Source organism: Loxodonta africana, chromosome 13 (assembly GCF_030014295.1).
Source record: "Loxodonta africana isolate mLoxAfr1 chromosome 13, mLoxAfr1.hap2, whole genome shotgun sequence".
Lineage (NCBI taxonomy): Eukaryota > Metazoa > Chordata > Mammalia > Proboscidea > Elephantidae > Loxodonta > Loxodonta africana.
Window position 1 is genome coordinate 7,728,155 of NC_087354.1, and position 14,599 is coordinate 7,742,753.

General features: G+C 37.6%; 1 protein-coding gene across 5 annotated transcripts in view; it reads right to left on the minus strand.

Moving 5' to 3' along the window:
• Positions 1-2,353: 2,353 nt before the first annotated feature.
• The window catches only part of TUBGCP5 (tubulin gamma complex component 5), an 85,144-nt gene continuing 72,898 nt past the window's right edge, over positions 2,354-14,599 (minus strand). For 2 of the 5 annotated variants that reach the window (XM_064296213.1, XM_064296214.1), the window contains 5 exons: positions 14,419-14,594; positions 13,047-13,172; positions 12,341-12,429; positions 4,011-4,111; positions 2,354-2,763 (listed from right to left, as the gene is read on the minus strand). In XM_064296213.1, the coding sequence (XP_064152283.1) occupies positions 2,717-2,763; positions 4,011-4,111; positions 12,341-12,429; positions 13,047-13,172; positions 14,419-14,594 (539 nt within the window). In that variant the 3' untranslated portion in view covers positions 2,354-2,716. Of the gene's footprint in view, positions 2,764-4,010; positions 4,112-12,340; positions 12,430-12,984; positions 13,173-14,418; positions 14,595-14,599 lie in introns of those variants that run through there. The other 3 variants (XM_064296212.1, XR_010323741.1, XM_064296215.1) reach the window with 3 other exon arrangements.

Sequence of the window (14,599 nt, forward strand, 5' to 3'; positions counted from 1 at the left end):
TTTGCCAGCCCCTGTGGTAACATGAATCAGGAGAAGCTTCTATCCTGACCCACAGACTTGGGATTCCACAACCACAGGAGCCATTTCCTTGATGTAAATCTCTCTATATATGTATTTATATGCTTCACTGGTTTTGCCTGTCTAGAGAATCCAACCTAAGCAACATCATGATAAAAAGAGAAAAGACTGAAGTTGTCAAGGATTTCATTTTACTTGGATTCACAATCAATCAATGCCCATGGAAGCAGCAGTCAAGAAATTAAATGACACATTGCACTGGGCAAATCTGCTGCAAAAAACCTCTTTAAAGCAAAGATGTCACTTAAGGACTAAGGTGCGCCTGACCCAAGCCATAGTGTTTTCAATCGCCTCGTATGCATGTGAAAGCTAGACAACGATTAAGGAAGATGGAAGAAGAATTGATGCCTTTCAACTGTGGTGTTGGTGAAGAGTATTGAATATACCACGGACTGCCAGAAGGAAGAACAAATCTGTCTTGGAAGAAGTACAGCCACAATGCTCATTAGAAGCAAGGATGGTGAGACTTCATCTCACATACTTTGAACATGTTATCAGGAGAGACCAATCCCTGGGAAAGGACATCATGCTTAGTAGAGGGTCAGTGAAAAAGAGGAAGAACCTCAACGAGATGGATTGACAGTGGCTGCAACAATGGGCTCAAGCATGACAATTGTGAAGATGGCGCAGGCCTGGGCACTGTTTTGTTCTGTTGTACATAGGATCGCTATGAGTTAGAACCAACTCAAGGCCACCTAACAACAACAGTGATCTTGTATACAGAAAATCCTAAGGAACAAACACACACGCACACATGCATGTGTGCACACACATAACTGGTGCTAATGAACAAGTTTAGCAACGTTGCAGGATACAATATTAAAAAACCAGTTGTGTGTCTATATTCTAGCAATGAAGAATCCAAAAATAAAATTAAGAAAACAAATTCATTGATAATTACTTCAAGCATAAAATATCTCGAAATAAATTGAGCAAAAGAAATGCAAGCCTATACAGTGAAAAATGCAAAGCTCTGGTGAAAGGTGTTAACAATGACCAAAACAAAGAATGAAGACATCCTGAGTTAACGGATTAGAAGATTCAATAGTGTTAAAATGAAAGTACTTCCCAAATTGATCTTCAAATCCAATGTAATCCCTATTGAAATTCCAACTGCCTTTTTTGTAGAAATTGATCCTAAAATGTATATAAAAATGCAAGGAACTCAGGATAGCCCAAAACAATGTTTTGAAAAATACAAGTTGGAAGACTCACACTTTCTGATTGAAAACTTACTAAAAAGCTACAGTAATCAAGACAGTGTAGTATTGGTGTAAGGACAGGTATATAGATGAATGGATTAGAAATGACAGTTCAGAAATAATACCATAGATGTACAGTTAACTGATTTTCAACAAAGGTATCAAAACAATGCAATGGTGAAAGAGTAGTCTCTTCAACAAATCATGCTGGGACAATATCTATACGCAAGAGAGTGATTTTGGACCCTTACTTCACACCATATACAAAAATTAACTCAAAACAGATCAAAGGCATGAGGATTTTTGTCACATATAAAGAACTTTACCAAAAGAGCCAGTGCACCATTGTTTAAAAGATGACTTCTTCATCGCGACGGTAGGTACAGTTACTTCATCAATTTCTATATGATTTTGACTTACAGGGCCAGATCTCAGATGCTTCACCTATCAAATAGTTGTTGGGCTATACAGCAGTTATTTTCTTGAGACCTGGAAGTACCTATCCATCCTCAATGCCTTCCTGGTAACTTATTCTGAGAATTCAGAGTAAAGACCAGGTTCTGGGTGGGATTCCAGGAGGGCTCTGTTCTCACACTTTGCCTTCTGCATGTAGAAATGCTAATGTTGCAAGGTGGTCAAGATTGTGTCCACAGACAAAGGGGCCATGGTGGTAAGCTCTGAGGGCTATTTGGAACTCAAGTGGTTGTTTTTAAAAAAGAAGTAAGTAGTAAATATCATTAGTGCTAGAGATATGGCAAGTATTTTACTATGAAATTGTGGAAACACGGAATGGTAAGCATTAATTTTGTTTTAAGAAATAACCGGTTAGTTCACAAAAATTGCTGAGAAATGTCAAACCACAGTATGTACCAATAGTTGGTCCTACGTCAAGTTGGCATGCTTTGCTTATTGATAGTGCTTAAAGCTATTTTCCATTTTGGAACTTTCCAGATATATAAAAATATAAACAATTTTCAGACAGCTGAATATAAAATAATCTTTAGGGAAGATGCCATGTAAAGCTCTACATAAAGAATTTGTGATGGATGTATGACAGCAAAAGGATAATACCATACATTAAAATGTCTTAATGTGATTTACTTTTATTATCAACAATTACATTTTCAAAATATATAATTCACATTCAGAGATATCAATGACATGAATCTTTAGTTTATAGTAGAAAATATTAAGTGTAAACATCCTATATACACAGTGTTTTTATACAACTTTATATACATATACTAGCTGATAATCTCCAGAGAAAATACCTAGAACCACAGAAAACACAATTCTACAACTGTCTATCGTCTAGACAGTGGACAATAGTTGTTAAATAAACCAAAATAAAAACATTCCAATGTCTCAGTTACACATGATGGAAATGGAAATATATGAAGGTCAATTCTTGAGGAATTTATTGTATTTTAAGATATTTAACTTTGCTCCATGCCAGCCATGAGTGATAGTGCTAGAGATTCCACTGTGGGAAAAATAAAAAAAGGTTAAAAAATAGATTTAGTATTTGAAAATGTGTGAATAAGGCTTTAATAAATTAAATAGAAAGTATTTAAAGATGTTTTCTATTTTTAATCCAAATGCTGATTATTTTTAATGTATAACAAAGATGACAACCTTAATTTATTAAATGCAAATTCAAAAAGTAAAGTAGATTCAATCCTATTCAGATAACTGCAATTTTAAAAAGAAAAAAATCTGGACATCTCACTGAACAAACACATTTGTTCCATACGTCAAAAAAAATCTGTGGTCAGTCCATAACAAAATGCCATGTTCTAACGTGTGAATGGGAGCCCTGGTGGCACAACGGTCAACAGTTTGGCTGCTAACCCAAAGGTCAGCAGTTCGAATCCACCAGCTCTCCTTGGGAACATATATGGGCAGTGCTACTCTGTCTTATAGGGTTACTATGAGTCAGAACCCACTCGATGGCAACGAGTTTAACCTGTGAATGTAATCAACTTGCATAACACTTTAAAAAAAAAACACTTACCCAATGCAAAAATGGACAAATGTATTAATGTTTCATTTAACACAATTCTAACCAATATTATTTAAATGTTCAACTACTTTTAATAAGTATATCCAACTTGGAACATTTATAAATCCAACTTGTTTTTGAAAAGTTTGAAGAGTTAGTAAAGACTAACTCTTCAAACTTTTCAAAAACAAGTTTTGCGAAGAGATATTACTTAGTTCTTCGTCTCTACAGATTAACCAGCTGTCTCTTCTCCCGATGACTCACCCCATAGCCCTCTCTACTTCACAGGCTGTATTCTGAACTGTCAAGTTCACATTTCCTTATGATAAGAGGCAGCTGTGGGAGTTCTAAAATTGCTGAAAAAAAATCCTGTGTTTTGAAAAGGAATAGTTGCAAAGGCTATACATGGTAAGAAAATATTACAGGCATTCTACCATTCGCTTTATTTAACAGAATTTTTAGAAATTCACTGGTGTAATAAATTCTATACTAGAAAGCAAGGTCATTAGTTTTAGTGCTTTACATTTGATATTCACTCACTCCACTGAAATTCTAAAAAAACAAAAACGAAAAACAATTCCAAGTATGGCACAACTGCTAAGAGGTTTTACAGGTTTAAAAATGGTGAAATATCCTAATTCTTCATGCTATCAATACTAGAATAATGACACACAGACTTAGCTACATGAAAATATAACAGTCATAATGTTTTAACATGATGTACTTACAATGGGGAAAGGACCCTCTACAGACGGCTTTGTTCAAAATGGTTACAAGGAACATATGGCAATTTTTAAAATCAGACTCCATTTTCTCTATAGATTCCATCCTAAGAAAGAAAGTAAATTCCAACTTAAATAAGTGTATAAGGTAAATAGGTAGGCTACAAAATACCTCTGGAAATAATTTCAAATATGCCTTAAATTATTAAAAATCCTAAGCCTAGAGATTATAAATATTTCCTGTACTACTTCAAAATAAGTTTTGCAAAGTGTCCTAAGAAAAAGATGCATCAAGACATAAAACTCTGCTGTTGGGGGATAGCAGGATAGTATTTCTTTCTGGAGCTAGGATAACTAGTTCCATTACACATTTTTGCCTTTCAATTTTTTGTAAGCATAAGTTCTTTTTGAAATAAAGTACACATTAAAGGTATACAGGCTAAGTACAGAAACTTTTGTCTTTAACTTTCAAAATGGGAAATACCAAGAGTATGTGAGAGAGAACTACACAGTGAACGCACCACCCAGCTTCAGCAATCACCCACCCGCAGCAACTCTGCTTACACCTCTTCCACTTCCACCAAATTTTAGACATTATAGCATTTTATCCATACATATTTCAGTGTGTATACTCTAAAGATTCCTTTTAAAACATAGTCATAATACTATTTGCTTAAAAATATTTAACAATTATTTATCATCAAATAACAAGTCAATGTTCAAAATTTTCATATTGCTTCATGTATTTTTTTAAAAGTTGAAAGCAGAATTCAGTTAAGTTCCATATACTGCAATTAGTGATGTGCTTCAGCTTCCCTCACCTACTGCTTTTTTTCTTACAATTTATTTGAAAAAACGGAAACCGTGCAATCTCAGTAGAGCACACGCTTTGCTGTCGTTATTAGCTGCCACCGAGTGGGCTCCGACTCACGGCGACCTCACGTATAACTGAACAAAACGTTCCAAATCCTGCACTGTCCTCACAATCTTCGGTATGTTTGAGCCCATTAGAGCATATTCAGTAGTGTTATTTTCTCCTCCATCTCACAGTGCAGGATAAGTATTAGAATTAGCCTAGATTTTATGTGAAAAAGCATTTATACACTTTGAGACAGCAATAATGAAGCATGTAAGACTTCTATTTTCATCCCCACAATTATGAATTTACCTACTATCATCTTAATTTTTTCATTCAGATTAAATGTTAAAATTGTTGAAATTTTAAAATTTTAAATGGAAACTGCAGGGTTCAAGGTCAACAAACAAAAATCAGTTGGGTTTCTATACACCAAAAATGAAAAAGCTGAAAGGGAAATTAGGGAAATAATCCCATTACAATAGCATCTAAGAGAATAAAACGTATAGGAGTTAATTTAGCCAGAGATGTTAGGGACTTACACAATGAAACATTATAAAGCACTGCTGAAAGAGATCAAAGAAGGCTTAAATAAATGGAAATATGTTCCATGTTCATGGACTGGAAAACTTAATATTGTTAAGATGTCAATACCACCCAAAGCAATCTACAGATTCAATGCAATCCTGATCAAAATTCCAACAACTTCTTTACAGAAATAGAAAAACCAATGCTCAACTTTATAAGGAATAGTAAGAGGCCCCAAATAGCTAAAACAGTATTGAAAGGGAACATCAAAGGAGGACTCACACTTCCTGATTTTAAAACAGTTTATACACCCACAGTAATCACAACAGCCTGACACTGGTATAACAATATATGCAAGACCAGTGAAACAGAAATGACAGTCCAGAAATAAACCCACACATCTATGGTCAAGTGATTTTTGACAAGGGTGCTAAGTCCATTTGGTGGGAAAAAAAGAGTCACGTCAATAAATGATGTTGGGAAAATCAGATTTCCACACGCGGAAAAATGAACAGAATCCACGCCTCACACCATTCACAAAAACAAATTCAAAATGGATTAAAGATCTAACGTGAAAACTAAAACCATAAAATTCTCAGAAGACAATACAAGGGCAACGCTGTTGGCATAGCTTTTAGAAATGGATTATCTAATGTAATAGCAAAGGCACAAACAGCAAAATAAATAAATAAACAGGACTTCGTAACTATTAAGAACTTTTTTTTTTTATTGAAAGACATTACCTTAAAAGTGAAAAGACAAGCTACAGACTGGGAGAGTATCTTTGAAAACCATACATCTGATAAGAATCTAGTAACCAAAATATATATAAAACTTCAACAACCCAATCATAAAATGTGCAAAGGACTTGAATAGAATTTCACCATTTAGGACACTTAAACAGCCATCAAGCACATTGTCATGGATAAAATTGTGCCCCCCCCCCAAATATCTGTCAACTTAGCTGGGCCAAGAGTCCCAGTATTGTGTGATTGTTCACCATTTTGTGTGATTTCCCTATGTGTTGTAAATCCTATCACTATGATGAAATGAGATGGATTAGTGGCAGTTATATTGATGAGATACACAAGATTAGATAGTGTCTTAAGCCAATCTGTTTGAAATATGAGAGAGAGAAGCAAGCAGAGAGGCAGAGGGACCTCATACCACCAAGAAAGCAGTGCATCTCTTGGACCTGGGTTTCCTGCACTGAGATGCTCCTAGACCAAGGGAAGACTGAGGACGAGGACCTTCCTCCTGAGCCAACAGAAAGAGAAAGCCTTCTCCTGGACCTCGCACTCTGAACTTGGACTTCTAGCCTACTAGACCGTGAGAGAATAAACTTCTCTTTGTTAAAGCCATCCACTTGTAGTGTTTCTGTTATAGCAGCACAAGATGACTAAGATACACATGAAAAGATGCTGAATGTCATGAGCCATCAGAGAGATGCAAGTCAAAGCCACAATAAGATACCATTTCACCCTGGTGGTACAGTGGCTAAGAGCTTGCCAGCTAACCAAAAGGTCTTCAGTTCGAATCCACCAGTTGCTCCTTGGAAACTCTATAGTAAGTTCTACTCTGTCCTATAGAGTCGTTATGAGTTGGAATCGACTTGATGGCAACAGGTTTGGTTTTGGTTAGGATGGCTAAGATAAAAAACAGAAAATAACAAATGTTGGCAAATGATGTGAGGAGATTGGAATCCTTATCCATTGCTGGCAGGAATGCAAAATGGTAAAGCTATTGTGGAAAACAGTGTGGTGGTTCCTCGAAAAACTAAAAATACAAAAAGAGAAAAAAACAAACAAATCCAAAAAAAGAAAAAAAATACAACTACCGTATGATCCAGCAGAGACTCAAAAAGAGACTTGTATACCAATGTTCATTGAAAAACTATTCTCAACAGCTAAAAAGTAGAAACAATATGTGGTACATACATACAATGGAATATCCTCAGCCAGTAGGAGAAATGAAGTCTTGATACATGCTATAACACGGATGGCGCTTAAAGACATTATGGTGAGTAAAACAAGTCAGTCGCAAAAGGACAAATACCGTATGACCTCACTTATATAAAAAGACAAGAAAAGGCAAATGTATAGAGACCAAAGTTAATTAGTGGTTACCAGGGGCAGGAGGGAGGGTGAAGGGTGGTTACTGCTCATGGAGTACTGTGTTTTGGTTTATGGTAATGGAAAAATTGCATTAAAAGTAGGGTTGCAAAGCCAGTTATTTAAGTGCTGTCAATTAGTTGTATACCTGTAAAGAGCTAAACTGGCAAAAGTTGTGTGACAGATATATTTACAACAATGACAAAAAAAAAAAAAAGTAGCTGCTGACGCTGCTTATATACGAACACTTCACGGCATTTGGTTCCTTGGTTTGGAGGTTTACGGTCATGGTTTCATGCGATATCACAGTTAACTGGCCTAATAACATGCTTATAGTGCCTCTGTTCTACCTCCTCGTTTGCTACCTAGTACCTGGGGTCTTAAAAGCCTGCAGGTGGCCATCAAGGGCACAGTTGGTGTCTATTGGCCTGGAGCAACAGAAAAAGAAGGAGAGTCAGGAACAGGAGGAGGAAATGGAATGTGTGACTAATTGCCTCCATAAACAACTGCCTCCTTTGCCATTAGACTAAACGCACTGGACTGTGTCCAGCTACAGCTACTGGACATTTTAATCAAAAATTCTATAGAAGAACCCTGATCAAAATGGAGAAAATGCAGAACAGGATTTGAAATTCTCATGGAATCTAGACTTTCTGGAGCCATGAAGGTTGGATGAACCCCTGAAATAATCACTAAACTTTAAAGCAAAAATATCTCCTGAAGTATTCTTAAAACTAAACAATGGTTTAGCTTAACTAGGAAAAAAAAGTATTCCTTGAGCATTATGCTCTTTTAAGAACTAAATGAGATCAGATTGACCACAACAGCTCAAAAGATTAGATAAGAACCTCAGGGGGCAGTGAGTTTATTAATGGAGGAGGAACAACTCAGAAAAGGAGGGTGAGAATGGCTGCACAACTCAAAGAATCTAATCAATGTCAGTGAATTGTACATGTAAGAACAGCTCAATTGGTGTATGTTTTGCTATGTATATTCAAACAACAAAATAAATAAAATTAAAAAAAAAGATTTTAAATTGGACTAGCACTAAAAAGAACTCTCAGCTCCTTATTGACAAGGGCTAAGAACAAGATTTCACCTTGAGGACTAAAGTGCGCCTGATACAAATCATGGTATTTTCAATCATTTCATATGCACGAGAAAGCTGGACAATGAATAAGGAAGATTCAAGAAGAAGTGATACCTTTGAATTACGATGATGGAGAAGAATACTGAATGTATCAAGGACTGCCAGAAGAACGAACCAATCTGTCTCGGAGGAACTACAACCAGAATGTTCCTTAGAAGTGGGGATGGAGAGACTTCATCTCGCTTACTTTGGACATGTTAATAGGAGAGACAAGTCCCTGGAGAAGGACATCATGCTTGGTAAAGTAGAGGGTCAGTGAAAAAGAGGAAGACTCTCAACGAGAGACTGGCACAATGGCTGCATCTGTGGGCTCAAACACAGCAACTATTGTGCAGATGGCACGGGACCGGGCAGTGCTTCATTCTGTTGTACAGAGGGTCGCTATGAGTTGGAATCTATTTGTGGGCACCTAACCTCAACAAAGCACAAGCTATTCAATCAGACTTGCAGTTTTATTTTAGGGAAGAGATAGAAGAATTATCATTACATTAATTTTCTAAAGAATACAGGGTGACAATACTGAGCTGTACATTCAAGTTAGCAGTAAAGAACTGTCTTAGTCATCTAGTGCTGCTTTAACAGAAATACCACAAGTGGATAGCGTTAACAAAGAGAAGTGTATTTCCTCACAGTAAAGTAGGCTAGAAGTCCAAATTCAGGGCATCTGCTCCAAAGGAAGGTTTTCTCTCTTTGTTGGCTCTGGAGGAAGGTCCTTCTAATCAATCTTCCCTGGACTAGGAACTTCTCTGCGAAGGGGCCCCTGGTCCAAAGGACTTGCTCTGCTCCCAGTCCTTCTTTTTTGGTATGAGGTCTCCCCTCTCTGCTGGATTCCCTTTCCTTTTATCTCTTGTAAGATAAAAGGTGGTGCAGGACACATCCCAGGGAAACTCCCTTATACTGGATCAGGGACGTGACCTTAGTACAGGTGTTACAATCCCACCCTAAACCTCTTTAACATAAAATTACAATCACAAAATGGAGGACAACCACAGAACACTGGGAATCATGGCCTAACCAAGTTGACATCCATTGTTGGGGGACACAATTCAATTCACAACAAGGATGGTACTGCTAACTAGAAGGGAAGAGCTGCTGGGTCCTCATCTGTGACCTGACCTGAGAGCACTTACATTCTTATGTGTCAGGTGTGAATAAACAAAGACTCTAAAAAGTAAAAGTACATAGCATCTTTTAAAGTTCACTCAGAATACAACTTTGGGCTATAATCTAGCATGATATCCAGAATTTGCAAGTTGAGGGGGGGGGCAGGTGACAGACAGGAAATAGAACTGGTCCTATGTTGGTGACTGCTGAAGCGAGTGAAGGGTACCTGTGGATTCCTTATGCCATCCTCTCCACTCTTACATATGTTTGAAGGTTGTCTACAATAAAATTTAAGAAAACCTATACAGCCAAACACGAATATAAGAATATTTGCTTGTCCTAATTAAAAAACTTTAGATTTTTCTTGTCTTAATTCTCTCAAAAAGAATCTCACAGTTCTTGATACTGTTTAGTTCACATGAACACATTCAAGCCCTCAGCTCTTCCCTTAAATATAAGTGGTAGATGATACAGTCAATTCTTGTTAAACTGCAGTTGTTGTCAGGTGCTGTTGAGTGGGGTTCCGACTCAGCAATGTACTATGTACAAGATAACGGAACACTGCCGTCCTGTGCCATCCTCACCATTACTGTTACGCTTGAGCCCACTGCTGCAGCCGCTACGTCAATCCATCTCATTGAGGGTCTTCCTCTTTTTCGCTGACCTTCTACTTCACCAAACATGATATTACATACCGTCACCATGGACCCTGAACTAGCAAATGCTGAATCGCTATTCGAGGGGAAATAAAGGCTGGGCTCCTGCAAGCCTCTACTACTTTAGTACAATTTCAGCTGATCAACACGAAGCCTTGTTTTATACTGTTGATTCGTCAACACTGAACTCATGGCCAACATCACTGTAACTCATGCCTGAATGAAGCTTATCTAACACACATTATTTTTCTAGAAGGCACACCAGAGTCTTCTTATGCTTAGGAACACCAGACAGCACTTCAGCACTATGCTTAAGGGCATAAAATAGGGGCTGCAAAATCCAGCAAAAAGCACGCAAATGTAAAAAACACAGCACTAAACAGACCATGAAAAAGACACTTATTTGCAGTATGAAACAAGAAGGTAGGGCATCACATTATTCAACCTCAGCTGGGAAAGTGTGCGTCAGGCAACTCAAAATTTTCACTGTTCTACACACATGACTGGGGAAGTATAATTAAAAAAAAAAAAAAAAAGTCCTGCAAACCCACAAAACCTCTCCACAGATGTAGGAGACAAAGGAAACAAGTTTTATTACTGAATAACCATTAAACCAGAATGTGATACACATCACAGACAATGCACTGAAGAGATTGCAAAAACAGAAAGGAATTTTATCATTTTATATAGCCAAGCCTTTTAATAAATGTTCTCAAGATAAATGATAACTAGTCTTCAAGTAAGAGGACTTGACAGCACTTTTTTGTCACACAAAGTGCATCCTAAATTCACTTGGTAACTGGGGTAGCCACCTGTGTTTGTTAAGTGCTTTTATTCAAAGGAGGGAAAAATCACTCCTATCTTTATGACTGGAGGTAAGTATGCAACTTGGAGCCAAAAGCCAGCTGAAGTTAGGCTCCTATCCTCCCAGGAAACTGAAAGACATAGGTGCTATCTTCTCTGATTGATTACATTTAAGAGATGGCTTCCAGGTCTTTGAGGAAACTTTCCTAGGTTGTAAAACCGGCAAAAGGCCTTTAAAAAGCCTTTAAAAAGATTTATATACATTTTGTTATGGGTTGAATTGTGTCTCCCAAAAATGTGTGTCAACTCGTCCAGGCCATGAGTTTCAGTATTGTGTGGCTGTCCTCTATTTTGTGACCTGATATGATTATCCTATGCGTTGTAAATCCTAACCTCTATGATGTTAACAAGGTAGGATTAGAGGTGGTTATGTTAATGAGGCACGACACAACCTACACAACTAGGTTGTATGTTTAGTCAACCTCTTTTGAGATATAAAAGAGAGAAGTGAACAGAAAGAGAGAGGGCCCTTATTACCACTAAGCAAGAAGAGCCAGGAGCAGACAGCATCCTTTGCACCTGGGATCCCTGTGCTGAGATCCTACTAGACCAGGAGAAGATTGATGACAAGGACCTTCCCCCAGAGGCTAACAAAGACAGAAAGCCTCTCCCTGGAGCTGGCACCCTGAATTCAGAACTCTAGCCTCCTATACTGTGGGAAAATAAATTTGTTAAGGCCATCCACTTTTGGTATTTCTATTATGGCAACAACACATTTCAAAGAGGCAGAGAAAGAACTTTGAAGTTTTCTAAAGTAAGTACTTTAAGAAAAGGGAAAGGGGAAGTCTTTTTCTTTTTTGTTCAAAAGCGAGGATGAAGAAGGCTCTCTTTTTGCCTTCTAATTTGTATTTGCTCTTAGAGCACGTTCACGAATGACTTGGAAATCACTGCAAGTACTGATTTGGGGGTTAAAAAAAAACAAACAATAATTTTAGCAAGTAGGCAAATTCCCAAATAAAGAATCAGAGAATAGTGAGGACTTCCTATATGTGTTTCCAAGATGAAAACCTGTCAAAAGGGAAGCTAAAATGGTCACGATACAAATGTTTCACAAGCTACATACTTACTTCCAAGCCCCTAGACCCGCCTGCCAACCATCTGCAAACATGAGTGCCAAATTCAACACCTTCATGATGGCTTCTTTCACAAAGCTAACCTGGAAGTTAAAATCATGGAGATAATATGGGTTCTACATCATGTTTTGGACAGTGACATCAACATCTTTTACCTAATTTAAACGAATCACAGAAAAAGACCACCACGTTACTGAATACCATCCATGTCCAATCCACTGAAATCTGGCCCATACACTGATTATACCCACAATATAGGCATTATTAGCAGTATGGTCTAACCAACTGAGCAAGCTACCATCTCTTGGGACAGCCATTTAAATTCACCACTAGAACGGGTCAAGTAATTCCAGTGGATATAATATTTAACTCCATATATTCACACTAAACTGGACACATTTTCTGTCTAATGCACTATTACTCTACACTGCAGCTCAGATTTTCCAAATGAATTCCAATGTAATGCAGATTGAGTACAGAGGGAACGGGACTGTGCAACACAGTTCTCATCTGTGCCTCTTAAGTACAATTTCCAGGAATGTGACACACATGTGTAATGAAATTTGAGCTGGTTCTTTCTTAAAGAGTATTCTGCAAAACAGAAGCTTAATAACTATAAAATTCCAAAGCAGATAAACCTCGTTTGCCCGGCGTCATTTCCCGCCTCAGTAGCCAAGTTTCCAGGTGACATCTCAGGTACCTTTTCTCTTAGCAGACATCGATCATGGATGGTGGACAAATATCTATAGTGAACTTTAATCAACTGATCTAAATCCTTGGCTTCCTCAACTTGATGTTGAAACTCCAGCCCTGTACTATGAAGAATCTTTAAAGAGAAAGAGGAAAAGTTTATTCAGCAGACTTCTTCTCTGGGGACTTGTGCTGCATAAAGAACTTTTTACCAACCTCTTCTACTCCTTTCAAATTCTTTCTTCAGCAGTTAAAAAGTACCATTTTTTAAGGGTTGACCTTAGGGTGCTTATCTTAAAACTATGTTATGAGTCAGTCCTTTAGGACATCCCCTTGCATAAGTGAATGAATGCCTCACTTTGTACTCACAGACTGTTCCTGGAGGGCGGAAGGGCAAGTAAACTGAACTGTTTATAAAACACATGGAGGAACTTGATTTAAAAAAAAAACACTCAGGTAAATTTGTTGTAAATATAAGCACTATTCTTATAATACAAACAAATACCATGAATTTTGTTTCTCTAAGTTCCACTTTTCACATATTAGTCTTTCTTGAAAGGACACATGATGGATTTCAAACAGAAAACTAAAAGCAAACTAAGAAAAAACTTAAAGCGCTACCATTTACTCTTAGCACTAGATGGCCGAGGCTAGCCTTCTGAAGGCCATGACTGCAGCCTGGGAACAGAGAGCACTTCTGTTGCCTTCAAATGTTCACTTCATCCAAACAAGACAGGTTTTATAACTTAGATACCAGAACAACTACAAATGAGATTTTTTTTAAGAAACAAAATTTAAACCCTAAATGAGTGCTGCCCTCCAATAATACAGCTACTGTTCAAATACCTGAACTTCTCTTTGAGAACTTCCTCTAGAACTGGGTTTAAGACGTGTAAGAAGAGTAGTTCCATTTACTCTGTAGTTACTCCTTGTTTTTAAGAAGAGCAAAAGTATATAATCTGGTTGCATCTTCCTTCTTCTTTACACACCACACTAACCTGAGAGAATTTGACCATTTCTAAAAATTGAACTCATTTCCAAAGGATACTTCTGTCACCACTGATGAAATTTAAAGGAACTCAAGAAAATATGCAGCAAGAACTGAAGGTAATTCCAAAAGAGTAGCTCTGGTGTTGCCTGCCTACAGGGGGCTGCACAAGAAGACAGTGGTCTGCTGGGTACACACGCTTCGGTATATTTTACAAAAATCCCCCTGCTGTCACGTTACTTTATAATAAAAAAAGTATATGCCTTATTTTCATATTTACATAGTCGATAAGTATTCTGTGGGACCCTCTGTATTTATAAATATATTTACTAGTGATTCTCTGTGATGAACTGTACATAAGGCAACAGAACGGAGGCAGTGGACAGACACAAACCCTGGTCATGATGTAGTTGTGTAAGCTGTTCACAAAGTGCATGAGCTTCACTCTCAGGAGGAACATCCGATGAATCTGCTGCTTTGATTCCTTTCGTGGTCCAAGCCGAGCATTCGTGTCTGGTTCAGGCAACAGTCCTTCTGTACGTTGTGACTTTTCAGCAGTGCTAACCAGTTCTACA